The following is a 26,638-nucleotide window of genomic DNA, read 5'->3' on the forward strand; positions in this document are numbered from 1 at the left end:
GAGAGAGAGAGAGAGAGAGAGAGAGAGAGAAAGAGTGTGAAAGAGAGAGAGAGACAGACAGACAGAAAGTAATAAAGCTGCAGAACAGCAGCAGCTTCAGAGCAGCTCCTAGAAGGAACTTCCCAGCCCTACTGCTAGGACAGCTGTTCAAAACACCAAACTCTTAAAATACCAGCGGGGACCTCTGTTACTGCTGCTGACCCCAAGCCATTTACAAGAACAGGCCACTGTACGCAATCTCATAATCTCGTTAACAATGACTCCTTGGTCCCTAAGGGCTGTAGTTTCAGCACTGAGAATGACAGCCTTGAGAAGGCCACCTGGGGGGGGGGAGCAGTCTGGTTCAAGGCCCTGTAGTGGGTGACTAGGAAAGAATGACTTAATACAGGTAAATGAATTTGGTCTTACACTGCAATTAGAAGTAGCATTCTGAATTCAATGCAGCAGGCCACAGGCACTGGAGCTGCCACTTACCTTATACGAATTACATGAATAATTAGGATGACGTGCCTGCCTTAGACTCTCAAGTGTCCCCGACTTTGACCCTAATTTTTACAGTCCTTGACACAAGCATCTTTTAAAAATCACTTGTGTTTTCTGTTAAATGTCATGAATTTCACCTTGGGCAGAAATCAATAGTGAGAAAATGAATCAGACTTACAGTAATTTATGTCAATCAAACATATTGGAACCAGTATCTACTGAAGTGCTGAGAACCACAAAACTGTTCCCGTAAAAGAATGAGCTAAAAAAAAAAAAATCGACTTTCACTTCTGTTTTGTTTACCTTCTGCTTTCCATCAGGCCAGTAAGAACTTCACCCCGGCTCCTGGCTGCTTGCCGGGGGACAGTGGGACAGTTGACTAACAAGGACTTGGCAGGCATCTGCAAAAAGCAAGGTCCATAACTTTCCTGGCAGGAACCAGGCTGCCCACCATGTTTCCTCCTTTCAAGGTCCCAGGGGACAAGCAACATACGACACCAGCAAAATCCCTGCCTTGAAATGATACTGCTCTCCTTACACAAGGGAGGGATGCTTCCCGTACATTTAGGAGTATGAATGAGCAGAAAACAGCTCATTACAATGAAATGGTTTTGGTTAAGACTTTCCCAAGTACTTGAAAAGCTGTGGGAAGCTAATGAGAACCAAGAGAAAGAAAGGCACATGCACTACCACCACTGGTCAAATGAGTTTGCAGAGTTTCTTCTAGATGCCATACACTTCTACCTGAAATGAGAGGAACCAGGATGAAGGAGGGACAGAGAGGAAAGAATGGCAACGCTCAAAGCACTGGGAGGGATGGATCTGTCAAGTCACAAAAATAAAATCAAAAGCGGAGGCAGAGAAGCTGTGTGACTTCCCAAGCGAGGAGGCAAGAGTGAGGCTTACACAGGCCTCGACTCATCCGGACACTGTACCCAGACCCGGAGCAGCATCGTTAGACCTCAGCTGCTCAGTCCTGCATGAAGAGGTGAAGGTAAGCTTTCACTTCTAGGTGGAAAATAGGACTGTGGGTCCAGGCATGGTGTGCACACCTGTAATCAATCCCAACATTAGAAGGAGACAGAAGGATGCCAAGTTTATGAGCTACATAGAAGGATCCTGTCTTAAAACCAAATCAAACCACAAAGTATGTTAAATTTAACATACTTTTTCAACATTTTAGTAAACCAAAGATAAAGAAAACTAGGGATAATAAAATTCAAGAAAATGTGGGCTGGGTATAGCCTTTAATCCCAGCACTCAGAAGGCAAAGGCAGAAGGATTTCTGTGAGCTTGAGGCCAGCCAGCCTGGTCTACACAGAGTGTTCCAGGATAGCCAGAGCTACATAGTAAGACTCTGTCTTGCAGGCTGGGGTGATGGCTTAGTGGTTAAAAGTTTGGTTCTCAGCACCCACGTGCTGATATATATAGGAAAAACACTCATATACATTTTTTTTTAAAGGTCAAGAAAAAAAAAACTAGGGGTGTTTTGAGGCAGGGTTTCACTGCACAGTCCTGACTGGCCTGAAACTCCCTACATAGATCAGGCTGGCCCAGCGCAGCTGCTGCCTCTGCCCCTGGAGTGCTATAGGAGTAAAGGTGTGTGCTATATTCAGATAAGAAAAGAGAATTTCAAGGCCAACAGTAGCGCGTGGAAAGCTGAAGAAAAGTTACTCCACCCTAAATCCTGGAGGAAGAATGGGCAGAGTGGCTCTGGTTCAGGCCATGTCAAATATTATCTCAAACAGTATTCCTTAGGAGGCAGAGGCAGGTGGATCTTTTTGAGCTCAAAGCCAGACTGGTATATAAAGCAAGTTACAGAACAGACAAGAGTACACAGAGAAACCCTGTCTTGGAAACACACACACACATACACACACACATGCATGCACACACCAAATGTATACACAACAATGTTATATGGCATACTATATATACACAAAAATAAAATATTTATTTATTTTACAATGGGGACAGGCAGCAAGCAAGCCTTCGCTAGCAACATGTAATCACCTGCAGAAGTGTCTAGAGCTGGAGGATGCCAGGCCCTTCCTTAAGGGGCTGTTCCACATCTCAATGCCACAATCCAAACTCCAGAGGAAGTAATACCCACTATCACACTGCTGGACCCCAGCCGGTCACTCCCAGTCCCCTCAACTCCTGTGGCATGAACATCCTCTGAAAATGCACACATCACTCTCCAAAGCCTGAGATGACAGTCCTTGGCAAGAGCCAAGGACTCCTAAAACCCAGGGTGGAAAAGGAATTCAGGAATACTAATGCCACACACACTGCCACAAGAGGGCTGTGACATCCTGCAGGTTGTTCTGAGAAAGCAGTAAATTGCAGCCACTTGTGCTTACTGAAGCAGTTGTGCATAAGGGTCATGAACTTGCCACCAATTTCTGTCCCTGCCTTCAGTTTGGGTCAAGTGTTGAAGGGACAGGTGGTTCTGCCAAGGTTCATGTTCTCAGTGAGGGCATAAACCATCTGTGACCACAAGCTCGCTGTGCTGTGCAGAAAGCGAGTCACGAGTATGTAGTGTAGGAAGGGAGGTGTCAAGGCTGGTTAGTGAAATCTAAAGTAATGAATTTGAAAGTGGCTGTGCAGAAGACCAGTGACAAGTTGCCTGTCCCTATGGCAGGAAACTAACTAAATGCCATGCTTCAGGTGCTCAATGAAACTCCACACACAGGGCCAGGGGGAGCAGGGACTGCCCTTCCCCACAGCATCACTCTGGGCCCCTGCCACGTGACAGTGAGCTTTGGCCCAGTCTGTAACAGCACACACAGCTGCTAGGTTTTTTGCCTCTCCTTTCTAGACAGGGGACATACTCAGAGGAGCTGTTACTCATGGACACGGCCCAGTTAAGGAACATGTGGGGGTCTAATGATGTCAGAAAGGGTCAATGGGAGGGTGTGGATTGGGATACATAGTATGACAGGCAGCAAAGAGAATGTACCACTGATCAAATTGACACTACCATCCCTGGCTGCCACAGAAGGCTCAGGGGTTATGGCAGCAATGAGCACTTCCAGCTCTGTCACCTGGGGACACAGCAGGGCATGAGAGAAGTTCCTCAGACCAGCCCTTTCCTCAGTGCTGCTGCTGCAGAACTGTCCCCTCCAACGGGCAAGATCCTGAAGACCACATTCCACACAAGCAGATTCTGGGCTCCCTCCAGTTCCCCGCCCAACAGGAATGAGTGGATCCACATGGGACAAGATTTCCACAGGAAGGCCTGGGCATGCTGATTAAGAGACCAACAGGGAACACAGCACTGGTGGCACTAAGAAACAATCTGCAGAGCTCTGTTTGCTGCCCCAGCTGACAGAAGGCCCAGCCCACAAAGAATGCACCTGGCAATTGAGGCCCCAGGCATCTTCTGGCCTTGAGATTTTACCCTCCTTCCCAAATCCAAGGTGGAGGTGGTAATGACTCCCTTGACTCAAAAAGGTACTGGCTATGATGCTGGGATTCATCCCATAAATCAGAGAGGAAGGGTGACACCGATTAATGCTTATAATTGCTGCCTCCTCCCCCTAACACTGGGATTAAAGGGTATTTCACCGTGATGGCTGGCAAGGGACTTTTTGAGTACAGATACTGGGATTACAGGTAAGGAAGAGTATGAGTTCCATGACAGCCTGGGCTACATGGTAAGACCATCTCAATTGCATTACATATACAAATGCATTACTAATCACTAAATACACATACAGACGCATACATACCCCTCTGGCCATGCTGCGGCTTCACAGATGGGGTGGGGAGGAAGGGTGAAAGGAGCCTGCATTATTTCATAGCTCGACTGAATCTGCAATGACCTCACTGAGATTTCCAGAAAAAATCTGAGTGGCAGAATCACACTAAAACACCTTTAGTGAGGAGCTGCTGTGACCGAGTCAAGGTCTCAATCACTTTTCTACAGGAAAGATGAAGTACAATGCAAGAAAATATTTTCTTTTTTTGGAAGGGGGATGGGGGCTCGAGACAAGACTTCTCTGATTAGCCCTGGCTGCTGGCCTGGAACCCAGAGATCCACCTGCCTCTGCCTCCTGAGTGTTGGACTCAAAGTGTGCATCACCATTTAAACAGGGGTAAGAGGCTGCAGCGGGACTTTGGTGTATAAAACACTGTACCCAAGATTATCAGCTGGTCAAAGAAAAATTCTTAACACTTAAAAAGTCTGGATAAAGAAAGGAGCAACTTCACTTCCCCAGGAAGTGTCAGGAGGCAAAATGCTCAGAGATCTACTCTTCAGGTCACATACCCACCCCGCCTTCCTCCCTGGCCTGTACTTGAAGCCATTTCTAAAGAAAAAGCACAGGCTACACCCAGGCACCACTCAAATGTTTGGGATCCCTCAGAGAAGCCAGGGCCTAAGCTGCTCACCATAACTCCTACCTTCCCTTCCCAGTATTCATCTCTGCATCTTGCCCACGGTCTCTCCTGCGACCTCCGACACAAGATCCTGGTTAACACACTGCCCAGCCACTGCTGTCAGATGTAGTGTGAATGACGTAGGAGCCCACCTAATGCACTTGAACTTGCAAATGACGCTCAGAATGCTGAGAGGAGAAAGGCCTATTCTGGCTGCAGTATGACAGTCTGAAGGGTTCTTAGAACCCTGATACTCTGTCTCCAGAAACAGAGGTATCCCATCTCAAATGCACCACACCTGCAGTCAGCTGCAAGATGAAACTGTATGCAATTATATCCAGATGACTCTCCTTAAATTAGCTGCAAGCCCAAGGCCTCAGACCCCTTAGTCTGTCAGAGAAAAAGTGCTCCACTGAAGCCCCCTTTCCCTGGGGGACGAGTTTCATCCTTGGCATCAGCATTTCAGTAATTAAAGGAATTTCTTTCTTTTGAAAGGAAAAGGGATGGTGTGTAGTTAACACCTGAAAGCTACCTGTAGTGACAAGTCTACAGGGGACTCTAGGTCAGGCAGCAGGGGCACAAATCAAGACAGAAAACTGAAGGAAGCAAGACAACCCAGAATTCCAGTAGCACTTGATGACAGCTAAGGAGAAGGGAGTGAGACGCTGAGCGGGGTGAACTGTTCTGGAGCACTGCTCAGCAGGACAGCGGAGAACAGGAGCCCCCTGCCCCCTCCCAATCAGAGCAGAGCTGCTCTTTCTGGAATTAAACTTTCTCATAACTGGTGCAAAGTTAAACTGCAATACTAGAGGAAAATACCACTCAATGCCAGGGGAGGCAGGGGACTGCCATAAAGGAAAGGATGTGGCGTTGGCCTGGAGGGCCTGAAGCTGAGGCCTCTATCCATGAGGCTTCAGGCACCTGTGTTAGGCCAGGTAAGGCCTCTGATGGGGGCGGGCAGGCATTTGCACCAGCTGAGATTGACTAAAGGCCAGATGAGAAGGGCACCAGCCAGGAGTGAGGGCCAGAGGTTGGGTATTCATTTTCTTTTGATGTGGATGTTGAAACAGGGTCTTGCTCTGTACCCAGAGCTGCCCTCATTCAAACTTGTAACAACTCTCCTGCCTCAGCCTCCTCAATGCAAGATTAAGGTATAAGCCATCAGCTCAATTCTGGGGCATCAGTTTCAGAACGCTGAGGAGAGGTACCAACTGGCAGTACAAACACATGAAAGAGTGATGATCTTAGCATGGCCAAAGACAGAAACACCACAGGTTTCCACTGAGTTTCAGACTCCTCAGGCCACCCTAATGCAGGACAAATAAGGAGCCGTGCCCGTTACAAAATACCGCCAAAGTAAAAGGGTCAAAGCCACACTTAAAAAAAAATGTGCTAGCAGGGTGGTGGTGTCGCACGCCTTTAATCCCAGCACTCGAGAGGCAGAGGCAGGCGGATTTCTGTGAGTTCGAGACCAAGCCTGGTCTACAAGAGCTAGTTCCAGGACAGGCTCCAAAACCACAGAAACCCTGTCTCGAAAAACCAAAAAAAGAAAAAAAAAAAAAGTGCTAGATCCAGGCAGTGGTGGCATATGCCTTTAATCCCAGCACTCAGGAGCCCCAGAACTCTGAGTTTAAGGCCAGCAAGATCTACAAACTGACTTAATAGGACAGCCAAAGCTACAAGAAACCCTGTCTTGAAGACCAAAACCAACCCCCCCCCCCAAAAAAAAGAATGCACTAGAAAATGTATTGGGCCTTATGGACATGTGACTTATACATTTTTATTTTTTATGAAATGTTTGCACAGGTTAAAGGCTGGACACGTAAGTGATTTCTAGGACTAACATACTTTTTTAGAGAAACTTGCCATGAGCTGGAGAAGACCCAGGCTCACGGGGAGGGATCAGCCAACAGCAGAGTGTGCTGTTCAGAACACAACATACACAGCTAAAGCCAACCCCTCAGAGATCACATCTATTAGGTGGGGAAAAGTCCAAGACCCTTCTGTCACACTGTGCCAGGCATACTTAGGAGCAATATGTGCTCCCAGGAAACCAGTCCCCTCTGGCCTCAATGGCCCCTCCTTGCTGCAGCACTCCCAGGCAGGCCTGTCAGGAGCAGTCCATCAAACCTTCCCTTCTAGTGTTCCCATCCTTTGACAGGTGAAGTGATAGATGCCAAGCCAGGAAACACATGTCTGTGTGAACTAGCATTTTACCAGCTAGTTTAGAGCAGGTCCCCAAAGACACCTTGGCCGGTTGGGGTCACCAGCAGAAGCTCAGACCCAGGCAATATCTGGTGAAGGAGAAGTTGGGCCATTTGTGGGTACAGGAAGAGGGTGATGAACACTGAAGTGACAAATCAAATTGTCACAGGCTGCCTGCCAGGCTTCCTGCGAGTAGGGCTCAGTGGAACCATCAGGAAGTGGAGCACTGCTTCCCAGAGACTTATCCAGTCGTAGCCTTGGCTGCTCTCAAGCGCTGGTGGGTAGGGAGTGCCTGTCCTGTGTAGTGTCTTGGCCTCTCATGAGGGGCTTTGTCTGACAACTTAAACAGCGGGGAGGGCAGTGACACTGCCTCTAAAAGTTGCTATCTTGTGCAATGTGATCCCCAGGGAGGAGAATGACACCAAGTTCATGCATGTCTGTGATGAGTCACCTGGTGCTCCACAGCCCTCATGGCAGCACTACTCGTGAGAACCTAGCAAAGCACTTAAATCTGCACTAGGCTACCAAAACAAACCATATATTTCAGAAACAGGTGTCTCTGTAGACCAGAGGCAATCCAAGATGCCTACACCTGGGAATCCAGAAAGTATGGAGGCCATGCAGATGCCTTAGGCACGGCCTGCCACCGTTCTCCACTCCTAGAAACTCCAGCCTGATGGTATAGTCTTCGGGGCTCAAACCTACTTCCTGCACCCCAAATGTAGCCTGTACTCTTTAATCCCTTAGCATCAAACTGATTTTAAGGAATAAAGAAGGGGGGGTGAAGGGAGAGAGAGAGAGGGAGGGGAGGGGAGGAGGAAAGAAAGGAAGGAAGGAAGGAAGGAAGGAAGGAAGGAAGGAAGGAAGGAAGGAAGGAAGATGGCCTCCAGTGGCTTAGGAGTCTGGGAAGGGGTCTGCAGACACAATCCTCCAGGCAGAACTCCAATGATGCTGACTCATAAGAACCATTGCCAAGTGAAATCCTATGGCAGTAACAGAACCCCTCAGGTACACGGCAGCGGTTACAGCTGCGTGCAGGGTGTGTACTGTAACCTCCACTCCCTGCACTGTTTCTACAGGAAAACACAGCCAGAATGCCAACCAATGTCTGAGCTCCTGGGGCGTGACACATCTGTGGATGAGAACTGTCTGGACTTGCATGCATGGTTACCATTCTGACCCTATGCCAGCTGAAAAAAATCCATCTGAATATTGTTTTGTGAACTGATCCAAGTAAGATTTAAGGTGCTGTGCAGCAAGTAATAGACACAGAGCCCCACAGTTCAGGTATCCCATGACACTAAGACCTGGCACAGCTTTCACCAAAGCCTCTCTCAGCACAAGGCTATTTAAAATCTGTTTCTGAAGGTTGCTATCATCCCCTGTTCGGTGTTTCCTCATCTCTGTGGCAATAAGCTCTGCTTGCTTCTACCATCTCCTTCAATGGGCACTACCAGGGTACAGAGAATCCCCAAATACAGAGGCAGACAGAAGCCATGACAGACCAGAGTGACAAAAAAGCATCTTATGGCTAGCCTGCAGCCCATGAGGCACTACTAGATACACTCAAGGAGAACTCACAGAGCTGAGTTACCATGTCCATAGCTAACATCACATTCTTGTGTTCTTACAGGGAAGCAGCCCTAACATCCTCCATGTCTGCAACTGCTAGTGGTCACAGCAGTGGCCACAGGAAGGGGACAACAGCAGAAAAAGGGGGACTTTAGGTAGGGCACCAGGGCTTAGGCACAACCCAGCCCGGCTTCTATGTGGGCCCAGTGACAACACTGTCCTCAAAAGTTCAGTTCTCTTCCACCTCTGCTTCAGCCTGAATCCTAAGGAGGGCTCTTCTAGGCGTCAAAGCTCTGAGGATTCAGAGGCTTGGTCTTGTTGGCCAGGCACATCAGCAGAGCGGATAATGTCTGCTCCCTTCGTACTCAGCTACTCTAAAGAAAGGAGACCCGAGGCTCTAGGGCAGCAGCACATTAGAGGCTGCCCGCCGGCAGGGAAGAGCACCTGCTCTGTGCCCACTGATCAAGCTGCTCTCCTCTGTATCAGGTATTCACAGGAGGAGTTCTGCTCATCCCAAAGGCAGAAGACAGTAAGGGCCTTTGTTTCAAAGGCAATCACATAGGAATCCCCTTGTTTCAAATGCACTGCGGCTCAAGCACCCTGAAAAACCTCCTACACTGTAGTGCTTCACTGTTTAGACAGCTCACCCTCCCCACCCCCCAAGAGTAAGGCTTTCCAGCTTGTTATAAGCCTTCCCTCTCCTCCATTCACTTCACACCACTCATTTCGTAAGCCCTGGGGAAAGAAGTCCAGAACTGCCAATCACCGACTGGTCTTCAGGACTGGACAAGGACAACACTTCAAGAAAGGAGCAAAGACTTCAAATGCAGATAAACACCTCGCCTGCCCTTTTTGGCAAGATCAAAATCTCAGGAAATACCAAAACAAATGAAAATGCAGAGATAACATAGGCAAAATGCTGAGAACACACGCCTCCCTTCTCGCTAGCTTTTCATGTTTAGAAGGTGTCCGGCTACAAAACTCATATGCTAAGGGAGCTGCTTCCTGCAGGCTGACAGCCTGACTCAGTCCCTCCACTTCCTCTCAGCTCAGCGCAGCTCCCACCACTGCTATCTCTCCCTGGGCCAGCACCCTAGAACACAGAGCTGGAGTGGCAGCGCCTGTGTGTGCCAGGGGCGTGCAAAAGAGGAACATCAACATGGCCTAGATGGGCCCTCTGAGCTGAAGTGTAGGCACATGCAAAGTTCTGTGAGAGTCACCAACAAGTGTATATAGAAAGGGTTTCTAAGCTTGGTAGGGGCTAAACTAATAATATGCATGTACATGAGAAAAAAAACCACACAGAACACAGTAATCCTAGGCTTCCCTGTTGGCCCAGCACCCGGGAACTTTCTATGTGCTAGCCCTGTGAGACACAAACCACAGACAGACTCGTCAGTAAGTAACCAACCATCAGTCACAACACAGTCACACTGATGCTGTAGGAGGAGCCAGGCACCCAACACAGATCTGGGAAAGAGCAGTCAGAGGGGGTACAGGGAGAGATGCCTCAGGTGCACCTGGGAGGAAGAACGAGAATTCTCTCCAGGGAAGGCAGACAGCACATGCAAAGTTTCACAGTGACAGAATCAGTTCAGGACAGGACAGAGCCTTCGAAGTTGCATCCAATATGGGGAAGGCAGAGCATGTTGTGTCCAGTGCTCTGAATTCAAGGCCTCCAGTATTTAAGGGTAAATATATATGAGAAAGAGATGGGCAGTGGCTGGGGCATCATCGGGGAGTTAAAGAACAAACAGGGACACACTCAGGATCCAGGCCCAGGATAAACCAGAGAGGTAAAGATTTTAAAAAAAAGAGAAAGAAAGCTATGGGAACCAAAGACAATGTTCAAGAAGTTCTGGGGTGCTCTCTCAGTGCCACCCACATCCATGAGGAGTGCAATGCCCAACCCCACAGTGACAGTGGTCAAAAACACAACAGAGCAGAGCATAATGGCCAATAGCCTTTTAATCCAAGCACTTAGAGGCACAGCAGGGTCATCTCTGTGAGTCTGAGGCCAGCCTGGTCTACAGAGCGAGTTCCAGGACAGCCAGGGCTACACAGAGAGATTTTGTTTCAAAACAAAAACAAAACAAAAAGAAAAAAGAGAGAGGGGCAGAAGAACTAAGAGACAGAGGAAAAGAGAGAGAGAGAGAGAGAGAGAGAGAGAGAGAGAGAGAGAGAGAGAGAGGTCAACCACACTAAATAGTGCTCAATCAGGATGTGAAGCATCACGGGTGAGAAAAGCGGAAGATGGCTAGCACAGAGGACCTCTGTGTCAGACATTATGTCAGTGGCTTGGGAACATGAAGCTCAGCTTCCCTGTGCCTGGGAGTAACTGGAAGGTGAACAATGGGTACAGTGCTAATTTACTGCAAAATCTACCTGCAGCTACAGGACTCAGGAAGGTGAGGCAGGAAGGCCTGTGTTTAAGGCCAACCTGGGCTACAAGTCCAGATGTGGAAGGAAATGTGAAACATAAAGTTCCCAGGACACTGACACAGCCCAGGAGTGGTGCAGCAGTCTTGAGAGGGAGACAAGACAGACCCTGAGCCAGGTAAAGTGGAGGAACAAAGAACGATGGGAAGGGCACGCTTAAAATCCAAGCAGCACAAGCAAGGCCAGGCTAAACTCCCAGTCCAGCCCAGCAACTCAGAAGAGCCCCAAACCACGACTGTGGGCAAGCGCACACACCCGCACCTCTCCAACCCCAAGGGGTTTCCCTCTCCTTTCAGAGTAATCAAGGAACTGGGCTGCAAGGCAGAGCTTGTACTGTGCAAGCCCCATTGCTCTCCTGAAGGCGTTTGTCTAGTGCCAGTGTTGGCCCATGGACAGATGTGTTTCCGCAAACAGGTCCACAGGCGTGGGACTATAAACAGTTTCTATGCTCCACCACATGTGCTAAGATAACTACTCAGGCATACATGTGAAGGCACAGTAAAACCAGACGGGGACAGCTACGACCCAAGTCACTCCACCTTGAAGACAAAGCAGCACTGCTTGTTCTAGGTTGTCGTCCACCATTAGGGAAAACCCTCTCTGAGGTCTTCAAGCCTTTAGTAATCAGCCATTTGCTTCTGTTCTGAGAATGCATCTTTGTGTGTAACCCAGACTGGCCTCAAACTCACAATCCTCCTGCCTCAGCCTCCCAAGTGCTGGGGCTACAGCTGTGTGTTCTCATGCCCAGTGCAGGAATTGTTTTTTAAAAACTACTTGTACTGGCCGAGGATATAGCTCAGTGGTAAAGCCTGGCATGCAGAAGCTCTGGGATTCATTCTTGGCACTGCATTCTTGTGCACAGACACAGACACACACACACACAGACACAGACACACACACAGACACAGACACACACACACACACACACACAGTGTGATGTGCTCTGCGGCTTCTCATACACATAAGTTCCATAACCAGAATTAAAAGAAGGAAAGAAGGGCTGGGACTACACCTCAGTGGTAGGACACTAGCCTCGCATGAGAGGCCATGGGTTCAATTCCTAGCACCACCAACACCCCCAAAGTAAACAGTCGAGGCTTTCAGAAGGATAGTGTCTGTAGATAATTAGCTTTGACTGTTTCTATGTGGTCAGGAGTTTGATGACTGTAAATAGAAAACTGGCAGTAAGCACTAAGCTATCCACAGCTACTTGAGATAATTTTTGTTTTTAAATTTACTTAACCACAAGTCTCACAAGCTGTAATCCTATGTGAAGGGTTAAATGCCTAAACGTCTGTGACTCAGCCATTCAAAGTGAGATAACTCTATCTAAATTACAAAAGTAGGAGATTGGGGAGAATGCCCAGTATATAAAGGCACTTTGTCACCTAGCCTGACACCCTGAACTTGATTCCTAGGCTCCACATGGCAGAAAGAGAACCAACTCCTGCAAGTTGTTCTCTGATCTTCACATACATACGACAGAGACACACAGAAGACATGAACACACACAGACACACAGATACAGACATACATACCCAAATACAGAAGCAGAAAGAGGACTAGGGATAGAGCTCAGGGGTAGAGTGCTTGCCTAGCATGTGTGAAGCTTGAGGTCCAACCTAGAGCACTGTAATAATAGGAACAACAACAAAATAGATGGTTATAATTGATTTATTTTTATTTGTTTATTTATTTATTTTTTGAGGCAGGGTTTGTCTGTGTATCCCTGGCTGTCCAGGAACTTGCTCTGTAGACCTGGCTAGCCTCGAACTCAGAGATCCATCTGCCCTAGAATGATCTTAAATCTTCTTACAAGGTACTATACTTGAAAGTCACTCAAAGAAAAACCACGCGGATAACAAGAACTATTAATAAACAGACCATATGATAGGAGAAGCCACCCAACACCATTAAAAATATCCCTTAAAACCCACAAACACCTGAGACCTTGACTCACAGTGCCTGCTGCAGACTAAGGGCCGACAACACTCGCACCTTCAGTGTACTCTTAGGAAAAAGACAGGCAGTGTCTGAAGTCTGTTTACTTCTTTTGCAATAGGAACTTGTGTACCCCAGGCTGGCACTCACTGTAGAGCTGAAGCTCCTCTTGCCTCTACTTCCCCAGCACTGGGATTCTACGCATGTGCCGCCACACTTGCTTCATGCAGAGATGGGGATCAAACCCAGGGCTTTATGCACACTAGACTAGCTAATCCTCAGGCCCTGATTCTTCCTGGGAGTCTTTTATTTTCTGTGTAGGAGAGGCTACTTTATCACAATGGACACTGGTGCCCTGTTTAGTAATGTGCCGTCTTTAAATGCTGGCACCTCTATTATGTCACCCCAACAGAGGGGACAGATAAGAAGGCATTTGTGTGTGAACACATAAGGGGAGACAGGAGTTGTTCTCCACTTGGATTCCTAGCTCTCATGGGAGCAGAGTTCCTTTCACTGTGACCTGGGACTCTGTCACCTGGACTACAAGCTCCTAAGGGCAGGGAGCTTCCTGCCTATCACAGAGCATGGGGGCCCAGCAGCTGGGGCACCTGACAATGAGCTAAGCTGGCAGTCCGGGGCTTAGAGCTAGAAGAGCACCGCTGAGAACACCAGAGTCCTGAGGCTGGCCCTGAGCTGAGACTGTGCCATCTGCCCAGTGGTGCAGAGTGCTCCAGTGCGGAACTGGTTTTGTCCTTCGGGGATTCTGCTTTGTGAGGGAAGGTACAAAGCTCAGAACAAAGAACCAACTGTTTCACAGTGTGAAGAACTGCCAGTAACGATGGTTTGTTTTTTCTTGTTGCACATATACATTTCTATGAGTTACAGGTGTTCCAGAGAAAGCTTGTCCCATAATTTGCTTGAGGGGACTGTCGTTGCTTTTACTACTCTCTCCATGCAAGTCTTCCAAGGCTGACTTCACCCCTGGACAGAGGGGACAGACTGGAGAAATCATTAAGCACAAACACTTGACACACAGCACTCTACCTAACAAGCCACGGAGCCAGGCATTAAAACAAGCGTCTAGCATTTCTCAGCACAAACAAACTTGGACATACTACTCTTCCCACAGGGCCCATCGAATTTAACTGCCCACTGGTCACCAAACATGATTCTTGGAAGTCAAGCACAGGACTACAATCCCAGCACCGGGGAGGCCAAGGCATAAGGAGATGTGAGGCCATTCTGGGTTACACAAGGAGACTATAAAACACACCACCACATGCACACAGAAAAAGTTCTTGGAAACAGCTGAACATAGGACAAAAATAAAATTTAAAAAAAATGTGTTGGAAAAACAGTGATGATGGCTTCCAATTTCCTTTAAAGTAGCAGGGACCTGAGGATGAAGGGAGGCTGGCAGGAAAGGAGCCACTGCAGATAGTGGTCTTACTCCGTATTGTGCAGTCAGGGGATCTCCCCTTGGGCCACCTTCACCCCTCTACTCTGATTTTGTTAGTAACAACACACCAACCATGTTCCAAACCAAACACCGCGCCAGTCCCAGCACTAGCAATGTACTTAAAGAACCCCAACCTGCCATGACTCGAGGCCCCAAGGACTGGCAGCACACAGCACCAGGGACAACGTAAGCCCACGGGACTGAGACAAAGTGAAGACTGCAGACACGTCCAACCAAAGAAGCAGTGACCCTTGGCTCCAGGACCAGGGCCAAGGTAGTTCACACAGAGCAGGACCCTGGTTCTAAGGCATATCATGCTTCCCCCATAGCCACATCAAAATATAACCCCTAATAGGCTCCTTTTTCTTTTTAATTTTCCAGACAGGGTTTCTCTGTAGTTTTTGGAGCCTGTCCTGGAACTAGCTCTTGTAGACCAAGCTGGCTTCAAACTCACAGATATCCACCTGCCTCTGCCTCCCGAGTGCTAGGTTTAAAGGCGTGCACCACCACCAACCGGCTAGGCTCCTTTTTCTAAAAATAGTGCAGACCGACAAATGACTGTGGGTAGTCAATTAGTGACATCTAGGTAGGAGGTTACAAAGTCAGGCAAAAGTCAGCTCTACAATCCAATCATCCTGATGACCCAGGGAGGCTGTGCACGTGGAAGCTCAGGCAGTGGCCACACTAACAGGAACTGGAAAGATGGACTGGAGTCACTGGGGAGCTGGTGAAGAACACTGAGGCTCTATGACCCAACGGTCTTCCACAAACACTCCTTATTACAAACCCTGTGTGAAGGCACTGCACAGAACCTGGGCTCAAAGAGAACTCAGACGGTGGGTGCTGTGCCGAATAAGGCAGAATGAGGCTGGGGTCTGATGACAAAACCCAACAATTGCAGCTTCAGACACAAGAATGTCAAAGGCAACTTCACTCACATTCATTACATTTAGGAATTTATAAAACATACTGATTTACAACCTCAAAGGACATCTTATTTCTAAGGATGAACAAAAGGTTCTTATGGGGTATTGTGAAATTTTAAAGTTTATGTCCCTCTTGGAGATGAGCAGGATCACAAAGCAGCCACAGTGATGCCAAACCCAGGGAAAGAACACAAAGTCTCCATTCTTCCAGAAATGCCAGACCTCTTCTAATTCAAATGACTACAGTTGGGGGCAAAAGATGCAGGCTATGCTGTCAGGCTGTGGTTGTTCTCAGCCTGCAGGCCACAGATTGGACCCCAGGTAACTCCTCAAACACCCAGAGCAGCCTGTGTGGGAACCTGATCTCATTGTCTCTTATCTTTGGGAGTGCTTGTCCTGCGTGGATGGTGAAGGAGAGCCGCACAGCCTGGGACTAAAGCTTTGGCACGCAGAGTCCTGCTAAGAGTAGCCAGAACCAAAGACAAACAATGCCTATAATGCGGAGGAGGCTGAGGAAGGCCTCTCAATCAGTCAGCAGAGTCTCTGAGTGGCACACTGCCTTTGATCCCCTTGGCAAAAGCTGCATACTTCAGACAAAGAGCAGAGCTACTTGCTGGGACAGGAGGGTGTCACTGGGCAAAGGAGTCGGTGTGGAAATAATCTCCCCAGGCTCCCACTTGCACCTGCCCCAGAGCACCGAGAAGGCAGCTTCTGAAAAAGAGCTGAGGGCAGAACACAGGCATTCAAATGTGTCTCTAGAAAGTGAGCCTTAATGGTGAAGGCCATAAAACGAGCCGTGAACAAGAAACTAAAGTTAGCATAGACCACGGATACTCATCACTTCCTTTATGATCTATAACACCAGCAGTAAAGGCATTTGCAAAAGAAAGATGAAGGGACGCTTGGCTCTGCCCCTCCTCTGCCCAGACAGGCCTTGGCCCCTGGACACTGAATGGACACTGCCAAGGGTGGCAATTCGCTGATGTGAAGGTGAGCCAAGGGCAGCCATTAGAGCCCGGTTTGCCCTGAAAAATAAAAAGCACGTTTCACACAGTTCTTCAGTGGTTAGAGAACCGCCACCCCGTCACACTTAAGACAGGAAGTTGTGGAAGACGGCCCACACCCATCTCCAATTGCATGGCAACAGCAGCTGGGGAATGCCATGCTCCTTTACCTCCCTAGGCCTGTCTACTAAGGCCGGGCACTCCCACCTTTCAAAAGCAACACCTTCCGACAGCTTTACTGAGAAGACCATAGTGGCTGCCACCAAGGGGTGGAGCAAGTTGCAAAAGCGGACTGGCTGAAGAGCAAACCCTTCATGAAAAGCCACTTGCTTGTCAACCTTTGGCTTCGAATGGTGATTCCCTCTGTTCCATAATTGCTTTGATCAATTGTGTGATACGTTTATTTGGGATGAAGAGAGGTAGTTCAAGTTCACAGAGAATAAAGCAAGAAGACAGAGCCTGCTGTCTGCTCCTGGCAAACTTCAACGGTGTCAGCCAAACTGGCAAAGCATTCCCACTAGCAGAGAGAAGAGCAAATGTGGACAGTCCTCTGCACTGTAACAGACTACAGACTGCCCGAGGTGCTGATGCTTCTAGGATTTACCTGTGAGAAACACAGGAAGAATGGAGTGGTATGTTATTTGTATTTTGATAAAGAAATCTTACCTGAAGACCAGAAGCAAAGCTAAAGCCACTAGAGGTCAGGCAAAGGTGACACACACCTTTAATCCCAGGATTTGGGAGACAGAGGCAGAAGGATCTCTGTGAGTTCAAGGCTACCCTGGACTAAACAAGATCAATGCAGAAACAACTCTAGGTGGTGGTGGCTCACACCTTTAATCCCAGCACTAGAGGGAAAATGAAATGAGAGGAGAAGCTTTGTTTGTTTAGTCTGGAGTCGCCGGCCTTGTTAGAGGTAAGAATTCTCTAGTGGCCTGACTGCTTTGCTTTTCCGGTTTTTGGGTTGAACACCAATTTGCCTCTGGGTTTTTATTATTTGTGCTACAGAAGACACAGTAGCTAGTGCAGGCATCACCTGGCAGCCAGCCTACCTGGCACATCATGCTCTTGAAGTCAGAACACTCAATTCTAAAATAGCACGAGTAGCCGTGGACCAGTCTGCACTCTCCACATCTCTAGTGTGCTCCTTCCGCAGAGAAACCCTGGTATATGAGTGTTCACTGTCCAGTCCAAGGTAATGGGCTAAAATCAGACCACAGCCGATAGGCTTCCACGGTGCAAGTGGTTGCTCACGTACAATAAAGTGGATGCTGTCCTGAAACTGTCTCTGGAATGGTCCATCTCCTTGCCCTTTACCAACCCATGGGCATTGCTGTCTTGTCAGGGACAGGCTGGTAACACCAGCAATCTAGAAAGGCTGGGATACCACATGACTGGGACACAGAACCCTCGGAAACCCAGCTTCAAGAAATGGTGGATTCTCAAGTTCAAGAGAACTGTGAACCTGCTGGTGAGGCTAAATCACCTGCTGTAACTAGGGCTGCCCAGCGATGTGGCCTCATGTGACTGACAGCTTCCTCTCCTCAGTGCCACATGGCTTCACCGACCTACAAGGTGGCAGGAGGCACAGGAGAGCAATCACAGCAGGGGTCTCACTCAAGCTGCACCAAGGAGTAATCAATGGCAACACCCAAAGTAATAACTAAGCAAGAAAATGTCCTCACAGTAACACCAGGAGCTGGAGAGACAGGCCGCTCTTCCTGTAGTACAGTGCCCAGCACCAATGGCATGGTATACCTGTAACTCCAGCTGCAGGGAATACTACGCCCTCTTCTGGCCTGTGTGGGAACCTGCAACACATATGCTCACCTGCACCCAGACATGGAGAAAAAAAAAGCAGCAGCAACAGCAACCACTGGTGTTCTCTCGCAGGCCCTTCTCTCTAGAACCCAGTCACATATGTTTGACTCAGAGAGGGCCTGCTTTGTGTTTATCCTTCTAGAAGCAAAAAACTCTGCTGGGATAGGAGAACAGTACACAAGTTACAAGGGGCAAACCCACAACACAACAATGCTTGGCTGGGGTGTGTGGCTTACTGACACACTCTCTCTCAGTCAGTTCCTTATTTATTCGACTGAATAAGGCTGTGCTCAGAAGGGACTCCATCTGAGACGTCACGGACATGTGCATTGCTGTAGACAACTCTGCCATGGCACGTGTCTTTTGAGCGGCCAGTCTGCTCAGAATGAACTGCAAGCTGGTGGCTGGAATTCAGTCACTATTTAAGTAAGCTTCCTCCTTGGGATGAGGTGTGCTGGGCAGTGAGATGGCCTGAGAAGTAAAGGCACCTGCTGCCAAAGCTGGTGACCCGAGTTCCATCCCCAGGACCCCAAAAGTGGAAGGGGAGAATCAACTTCCTGAGTCTGTCCTCTGACTTGACATATGGGTGAACACACAAGTAAATAAACAACACTCTTTGGAAAGGAAATGGTATGTCCATATCAGTGAAAAAGAAAAAAGGCACAAGAAACTGTTTCCAGACAGAGATGTGGCAAGGAGCCCCTCTCTCTGATCAATGCATCTTCAGAATGGGACTCTGGGAGCCCAGTTTGCTGCACTCATCCTCTAGGCCAGTGCCACCAATCAGCCACAAAAGCCACAGACACAGCCCAGGCTTCTCCCTATAAAAAAACCAACCCACCAATCAAACGAACAAAAACAACCCCCAAAACAGCAACAAAAACAAAAATCCAGATCTGGCTGAGAGAGAGGGACCTGGGGACACGAGACCATTTGGCCCCCCAGACCTCTTTACCAGGTGGCATGGGCTTAGATATATTTCCCAGAGAAAACCAAGACCCACCACTCAGCCAACAGGCTGATGCTGACTGAGTGCACAGTGAAGGGCTGAGGTCTACCTAAGGCACTCACTACTTAGTGAGTATTGGCATCTAAGAAACGCCAGTCACAGACTGGATGGTTTCCTGAGCATTTGAAACTGCACCATCACATACAAGGCTGGACACCACTCACACACGAGAGCATGGTTCTACCTACAGTGTGACCTGTGCCAAAGTCATAGGTGTATTAGACTCAGGCTTAGACTCTAGCTATTAGGGGGAAAGGCAGCCTGTGAGATATGGCAGTCCTTGTTGCCAGTTTTCAGACATTCAAAATCTATGGACTGTCAGCAAAGGCTTGGGATGTGTCAGACATGATGGTACATGCCTGTAGTCCCAGGAATTCAGTGACTGAGGCAGGAGAGCTTCGGGGCAACTTGAGCTCCATAGTGAAAACCTGTGTCAAAAATAAAGAGAATTAGGGGCTGAGGGGAGGGAAGACCAGTTGGCAGAGTGCTTGCCTAGGGGACCTGCGATTCATACCCCACCATATGCACACTGCATAAACTCAGCACAGCAGCACACACTATGGAAAAGGGGGGGGGGGCAAGGGTTCAAGGTCAGTTTGATACTTAGTTAGCCCGGGATGCCTACGACCCTGTCTCTAAAGGAAGAGAAGAAAAGCCACTGAGGTGTCTGAAGTAGAGCTGAGGAAGGGAGACTGTGGCACGTCAGGGTGTCTCCAGAGTGAATGGTTCTGTCCAGTGGTGGGGACTTAGGTACTTTCTCCTGGAGGCCAGCAGATGTGTAAACTCTCAACTTATTCAAATGAAGCTGAGAACAGATGTGGGCTCTCTCTAAAATTACAACATAAGGGCAGCTGCCCCTCGTGCACCCCGCTTTCGTGAACTCTCAAGAGTCAGTTCCTCTGTCTTTTACAGGAAAACCACCCAAGCACTGACTCGAGAAGGGTGCCTAACTGTGGCCGGACACTCACTTTCCCATGTTGCTCACTCCAGGGAGCCCTCTCAGTGAGAACCTTGAATGTCCCTTGAGAAAGAAAGAAAAAACAAAAACAAAACAAACAAACAAACAAAAAAAACCCAAAAAACCACCAACTCTTTTAAGCTGCTAGCCACACTAGCAAGCCTATAAATTTCTGAGCCTAACTGTATGAGCTGGTGGATGTCTTCAGTTTTACAAGGGTTATTTCAAGAACAATAAGAACTTTTATTACTTAAGGTGAACTTAATGGTCAGCTAGTTCAGGTTCTTTTTATTAAAGGGAGGGAGAGAAAGGAGGAGTGAAGAAACGAGGCAGAAAGATGGGAGCCACCTGGCTCTAGCTGAGACTGTAACACACGGTCAGCCAACGAGAACATCAGATGATGAAAAAGTTACACTCTTCCCTCGATTGACACTGAGATGGTCTAGTGAGATGGGCTGAACAACACTTGCCTTTACTGACTGGAGTCTGACAGAGAACCGTGTCTTATTTCCCAGAATTAAAATGAAGTGTGAATCACAGCATTGAGTGTGGACTTAACGGGTGTCATCAAAGTATCAAAGCAATCACACAGAAGTGACAGGCTCAGTGCTATTGTTCTGTGTTTTGAACAGGGTCCCACTATGTAGCTGCCTGTCCTGAAATGCACTAGGTAGACCAGGCTGGTCTCGAACTCACAGAGATCTACTTGTCTCTGCCTCCCAGATTAAAGGCTAAAGGCAAGCACCATCAGACCCAACTTCAGAGCTATTAATAAAACAAGTAAAGTCAGCCAGGAGGTGGTGGTGCATGGCCTTTAATCTTAGCATTTGGGAGGCAGCAGGAGGATCTCTCAAGGCCAGCCTGGTATACAGAGCCAGTTCCAGGTGAGTCGGTGCTATACAGAGAAACTCTGTCTCAGGAATTATAAAAAAAAAAAAAAAAAAAATTACATTAGCAATAAATTGCAGAGTCTATGGGTGAAGAACCTGACAGGCCAGATTAGGAAGCAATCAGTTTGGGCTAGGAAGATGGCTCAGTGGGCAAAATGCTTGTTATACTGGTATGAGGACTGGATCCCCAGAACCCATGGAAAGCTGGGATAGAGAGCTGCCTATAACCCCAGTGCCACTACATGAGATGGGAGACCAGAATCCTAGCTGAGACAGGGAGCTGCCTATAACCCCAGTGCTGCTACATGAGATAGATGGGAGACCAGAATCCTCGGAAGCTCATAAGCCAGACATCCTGGCATAAGCAGCGGCGAAACAGACAGCCTGTTATAAACAAGATGGAAGAGCAAAACCAGCACCCAAGCTTGCCCTCTGACCTCTACATGTACACTATAGCACAGATACATGCCCAGGTGCGCATGTGCACGCGCGCGCACACACACACACACACACAGGCTGTACACACAACAAAATAAAGGCAATCAGCTTGTCATCTCTGCAGTGTGAAGGACGTGTAAGTGTAGGTTGGTTTATGGGCACTTAGAACACCAAGGTGGGTGACAGGGTGACCAAGCAATAGAAGGTAGGGGAGGGACTCTCAGAGCTATTCAAGTCAAGCACTCCGGCCTACTCAAAACCCACTCAGGGCACCATAGGTGCAGACGTCATCCCAGAAGCAATGACTCAGACAGGACTCTGGGTTTCTAGCACATGCCCAGTCTTCTTGCCAGTACTAGCTGCTGCTGGAGATGAGCACCAGTGCTGCAGGAAAGAAGGGAAGGCAAAATACACAAGGAAGGAAGGGTTCTAGAAGAGACTAGAAAAGGAAAACTGTTGGGGGGCGGCGGGTGAGTGTGACAGCTCATGTCTATCAGAGTCCAGGCTGGGCCACACTGCAAGATACATCTCATGAAACATCAAACAAAATCCCTAAGTGTCAGGGAGGTGGCTTAGGGGTACAATGCTTGCCTAGAGTGCATAAGGTACCATTCCAGCACCACCAAAAGAGAAAACAAAGAGAAAAGACAATTATCTCAGTAGATTATCATCCAAAAAGCCTCCACAGGGAGCCTCTCATCATTTCCATCTCAGCGCTCAGTATACCAGCATTTCATTCCATTACTCAAAAATACCAGGTCCCGTGGTTCCTACTAAAATGCAAATGGAGCAAGGCAGGCCAGGAGCCTAGCAAAGGGATCTGGTCCTTGAAAACCATTTGCTCTTCCCTGTTTTCCCACTACCCAGCTGCTGGATCAGACACTGAATGGGTCCCACTCACTCCTCAGAGCGCCCAGCTACTGTAAACGCAGTCAGGTTGGCAACCAAGGGGGTTTGTGCCTCCTGGCTCTGCTGGAACTCCCTGCTGATTTCCTACCAGCCCAGACAATTTCAAAGGTCTCACATCTCCTCAAAGTGCCCATCAGAAACCTAAATTTAGTTCATACAAACCAGGCCAAGCAAGAATATTTAGGTCTCAGAGGTCACTCAAAGTCTAAGAACTTCGCCAGGGTGGTGGTGGCGCACGCCTTTAATCCTAGCACTCGGGAGGCAGAGGCAGGCAAATCTCTGTGAGTTCAAGGCTTGCCTGGTCTACAAGAGCTAGTTCCAGAACAGCTAGGACTGTTACACAGAGAAACCCTGTCTCATAAAACAAAACAAACAAACAAAAATATAAGAACTTCCCAGTCTCCATGTCACATACCCCCACCACACACATACATCAAAATGAATCATGGTGTATAAGTTTTTCTTTTCTACACAAACTATAAACACCGTCCCCTACCTCTGAAGTCAATGGTGTCTAAATAAACATTATTGGAAGGCATCTCCTAGAGCATGACAGCATAAGCTGTCTAGAACAGTAAGGAATTTTAGGGCATTACTGATAGATATAACAGGACTTTAACCCAGTGGGTTGTATTTTCGCATGGAGGCAGCTATAACAAGTGTCGGGAGAAGAGTGCCCCACCATACAATGCCTGCCTGTAAAGGAGTTGTCTTGCCTTCAAGTCAGGAGCTACTGTGGTGAGAGATGGTCTTCATCTGAAACCAATCATTCACTGGAAGCGGCAGAATCAAAGCCCTGACCACCAAAGGAGGGCAGTGTCCACACTCCTTCTGTACAATCAAGCCAAGTTTCCCACTAAAACATTTGCAAATTAATCCTTTTGCAAATTCTGAACGGTAGAAAGCAATTCTTAAAGACTATTTCCATATGCAAACAACCCTGACTCTACTGGCCTAAGACAGTCCACAGCCTCAGCCACTTGTTAGCTAGCAGTAAAGTTGAGAAACACCCAAGACTTGGTGCCTGAAGATATTTTTTTCTTAGGCTGCCACACTTTTGAGTCCCCAGCACTCAAAAGTCCACTTTACTGTTTGTTCTCTGCCCATTTGTTACAGAGTCTGTAGATCTTTTTTGGTCTACGTAGAAAAGAAATTAGAATAAGGAGAAATTATTTCGCTATTGGGCTTATGCAGTGTAAGCAAAGCCACACACTCCTTTCTAATTGTGACAAGCTCAAGTAGGACTTTGGATAATGCTGCCCTTATTTTGACACACTATCAAACATTTATTAAAACAAAACAAACAAAAATCCTTCCATTTTCTACCAATTTCTTCACTACCATTTCAACACATTTCTTTGAACTCAAAAAAATGATGGCTTGGGTAAGTTGGCCTTTAAGTGACAACACACCTTTAATCAATCCCAGCACTCAGGAGACAGAGGCAGGTGGATCTCTTTGAATTCCAGGGCAGCCAGAGGGTTACACACAGAAACGCTGTCGGGGGGGGGGGGGGACAACAACCAGCCAACCAAAAAAGGTACAACTGTAAGATAAAGAGCTACTTTTAAAATGTAAAACAGGGACATACCTCCATATCCACCTTAGAAAATACAAATATTCACACCAGGAAAGCCCATGGGGGGGGACACTTGGAACAAGCTGTGGAGACTTGGACCTCTTATTAACTTGTGGGGGCTTAAGTGCGGTAGAGAAATTGGAGAACGAGGGAAATGATTCCAAAGGCAGCCCACTACGAGCCAGCAGCATTCTTAACACAGCCTTAACAAGGCTGAGATGTCCGGGCGGGCCACTCCGACCTAAGAGTGCACAAATGTGCTCAGATAGGTCTGTTTCAGTATTTAAGACCTAACTGTCTCCACTTGGGCCAGTCGGTTTAGTGAACACCATCTGCACTCAGAATGACTGACACGGCAATTTCCACGCCATGTCATCCTGGTTTATCCTTGCACTCAATCTGATGTGGAAAATCTGCCCACAGATCTGACTCCTTAGTGGAATCCATCCAACTGTCTCAGAGACTAGACCTGGAACACAAACGCTGCTATTGATTGTTCTACTTACACAGATTACACTAGCTATAAATATCAGCCCAAAAGAAGCTGACCCACATCACAGCCCAAGTAAAAAGAACCCTGTCAAGGAATCTGGAAATCAAGGCCACCCAAAAAAAGCTTTTGTCAGTCCAGCACACCACACAGCAGCTTGAGGCTTTTTACTTTTCCAAGTGAAGCTCAAAATAGATTTCAATTCTCCAGCTGATGGGTCTCACCCGCTGCCTTTGAACCCATAAGCTGAAAGCAGAATAAACTGCCTGTTCCCTTTACACAAGGAGCAGGATCTATTTTGCACATGCTTATTTAAGATGCTGGGCGAGTGTGGTTTTGGTTAATCCTCACAACCCCCGCACTGACATTTAATCCGAAGACTTATTTTCTTTAGAGGACTTAGTTGCTCGTAAAGACATCTTTGTGTTTTCAATTCGCTGTTTCATAGCCACACAGAGAGAGAGACAGAGAGAGAGACAGAGAGAGAGACAGAGAGAGAGAGAGAGAGAGAGAGAGAGAGAGAATCTACTTTCATAATATTTTATTTATGTACCACCAGACACCCTCAAGCAGACCGGATCTCAGAAAACAGGGCCATCTCAGCCCACGACCGAAGGATAAAAGACACTCATCAAAGAATGCGGCCATCTACAGAGCGCTAAAATCATCTCATTTCCCTGCCTGGAAGGAAAGAGTCTGGCAACCGGAGGAATGGGTTCTGTGTCCCCCTAGGTTAGCCGTCTAATCTCACGGTCTGCCGCTCCCTGTTCTGTTCAAAGAACAAGCCTCCTTCTCTAGCAGCCCTGTCGTAATCCCCCTCTCCAGGGCAGCAGACCCTTTGGGTTCAGTCACCCCCACCTCAACATGTCTTTCTCTTCCCAACACTTGTCACCAGCTGCGATGATCTGTATTTGAGTGTCTGTTACTCCAAGCCTCTCTGGGGCAGGGTAAGACTACGGTAGCGTTCAACACACACCATCTCCTGTGCCTAGAGTCGAACAGACTCCCCAACTCACGACCAACAAATGAATGGACAGGAAGGGGTAAGGGGGCTGTCATCCTGGGGCCTCCACGACCGCACACCGAGGCCAGAGCAAAGGAAATGTGCGGGGGTGGGGTGGGGTGTTGCCGAGCTCACCTCCCTCCCCGGGAGACAAAGGAAGAGGGCCTGAGGTGGTCCGGTTCAGACAAGGAAGCAGCGGGGGTGTGGACCAGTGGGGACAAAGGGTGGCTGGGCCATGTTGGGGTCGGGGTGGGGGTGAGGGCTTAGGAGAGGACACGGTTCTCGGAAAGAAGCAGGCGGCTGTGGGAGGGGGGGCGTGCGAGCCCCGAGGGGGGTCTAGACGGCGGAGCCGCGCGACAGGGGTCTCCTGATCCCGGAGGGCCGAGGAGATTGCGCGGCCTAGGGGCCCCAGCTCCGCACCTGGTAAATGGCCATCCAGTTCCCGGCCTTGTCGATCTGTTCGAACTCCTTCTCCATCTCCATGGCGGGCCAGGCCGGCTTCCCACGTCCCCTCGGCCGTCCGCCGCACTAGGCCGTGTCGCTCCGCGCCCCAAGGCCCGCCGCCCGCCGCCACCACAGCCCCAGCCTCCCGAGCCGCGGCTTCTGCATGTCAAGCCGGCAGCCGGAAGTACGCACCCCACCTCGCTGTGAGGTCCGCCCTCTTTACGGAAGGGCCAATCAAATAGAGAGAGGGCTCGCCGGCACTTCCGCGGGGGCGGGGCCGGGGCGGAGCTTAGTAGAAGAGGCCTGGGCTAGAAAGAGATGAGCGGCTGCGCGCGCCGCTAGCCGCTTCTCGGGTTCCGCGCTCGGGCGGGTGCGCGCCCGTTGCCTAGGCGACACCTGGCGGCGCGCCCAAGGCGCGTGGGCGGAGGCGGGATTGGCGGGACCTCGAGTTCGAGGCTCAAGCGTGCCGGTTGAGTCACGCGGCGAAGGCGTGGCGAAGGTGTGGCGAAGGCGTGGTAGTTGGGGTGGTGTGTGTGTGTGTGTGTGTGTGTGTGTGTGTGTGTGTGTGTGTGTGTGTGTGTGTGTGTAGGGTCACACCTGAAGGAGGGTGCTTAGGTGCTCACTGCTCTTCCCCGCTGGCATCCGGCCCTGGGGTAACCATCGGAGATGCTCTGTTTTCTTCTAT

At 48.7% G+C, this 26,638-nt stretch overlaps 1 protein-coding gene across 1 annotated transcript in view; it reads right to left on the bottom strand.

Moving 5' to 3' along the window:
* Positions 1 to 26,129, bottom strand: part of Ptpn1 (protein tyrosine phosphatase, non-receptor type 1) — a 48,338-nt gene extending 22,209 nt beyond the window's left edge. The window contains exon 1 of the mRNA XM_005362852.2: positions 25,930 to 26,129. Coding sequence (XP_005362909.1) covers positions 25,930 to 25,992 — 63 coding nt within the window. The 5' untranslated portion in view covers positions 25,993 to 26,129. The remainder of the gene's footprint in view (positions 1 to 25,929) is intronic.
* Between the last annotated feature and the right edge of the window lie 509 nt (positions 26,130 to 26,638).

Source organism: Microtus ochrogaster, linkage group LG8 (genome assembly GCF_000317375.1).
Source record: "Microtus ochrogaster isolate Prairie Vole_2 linkage group LG8, MicOch1.0, whole genome shotgun sequence".
NCBI lineage: Eukaryota > Metazoa > Chordata > Mammalia > Rodentia > Cricetidae > Microtus > Microtus ochrogaster.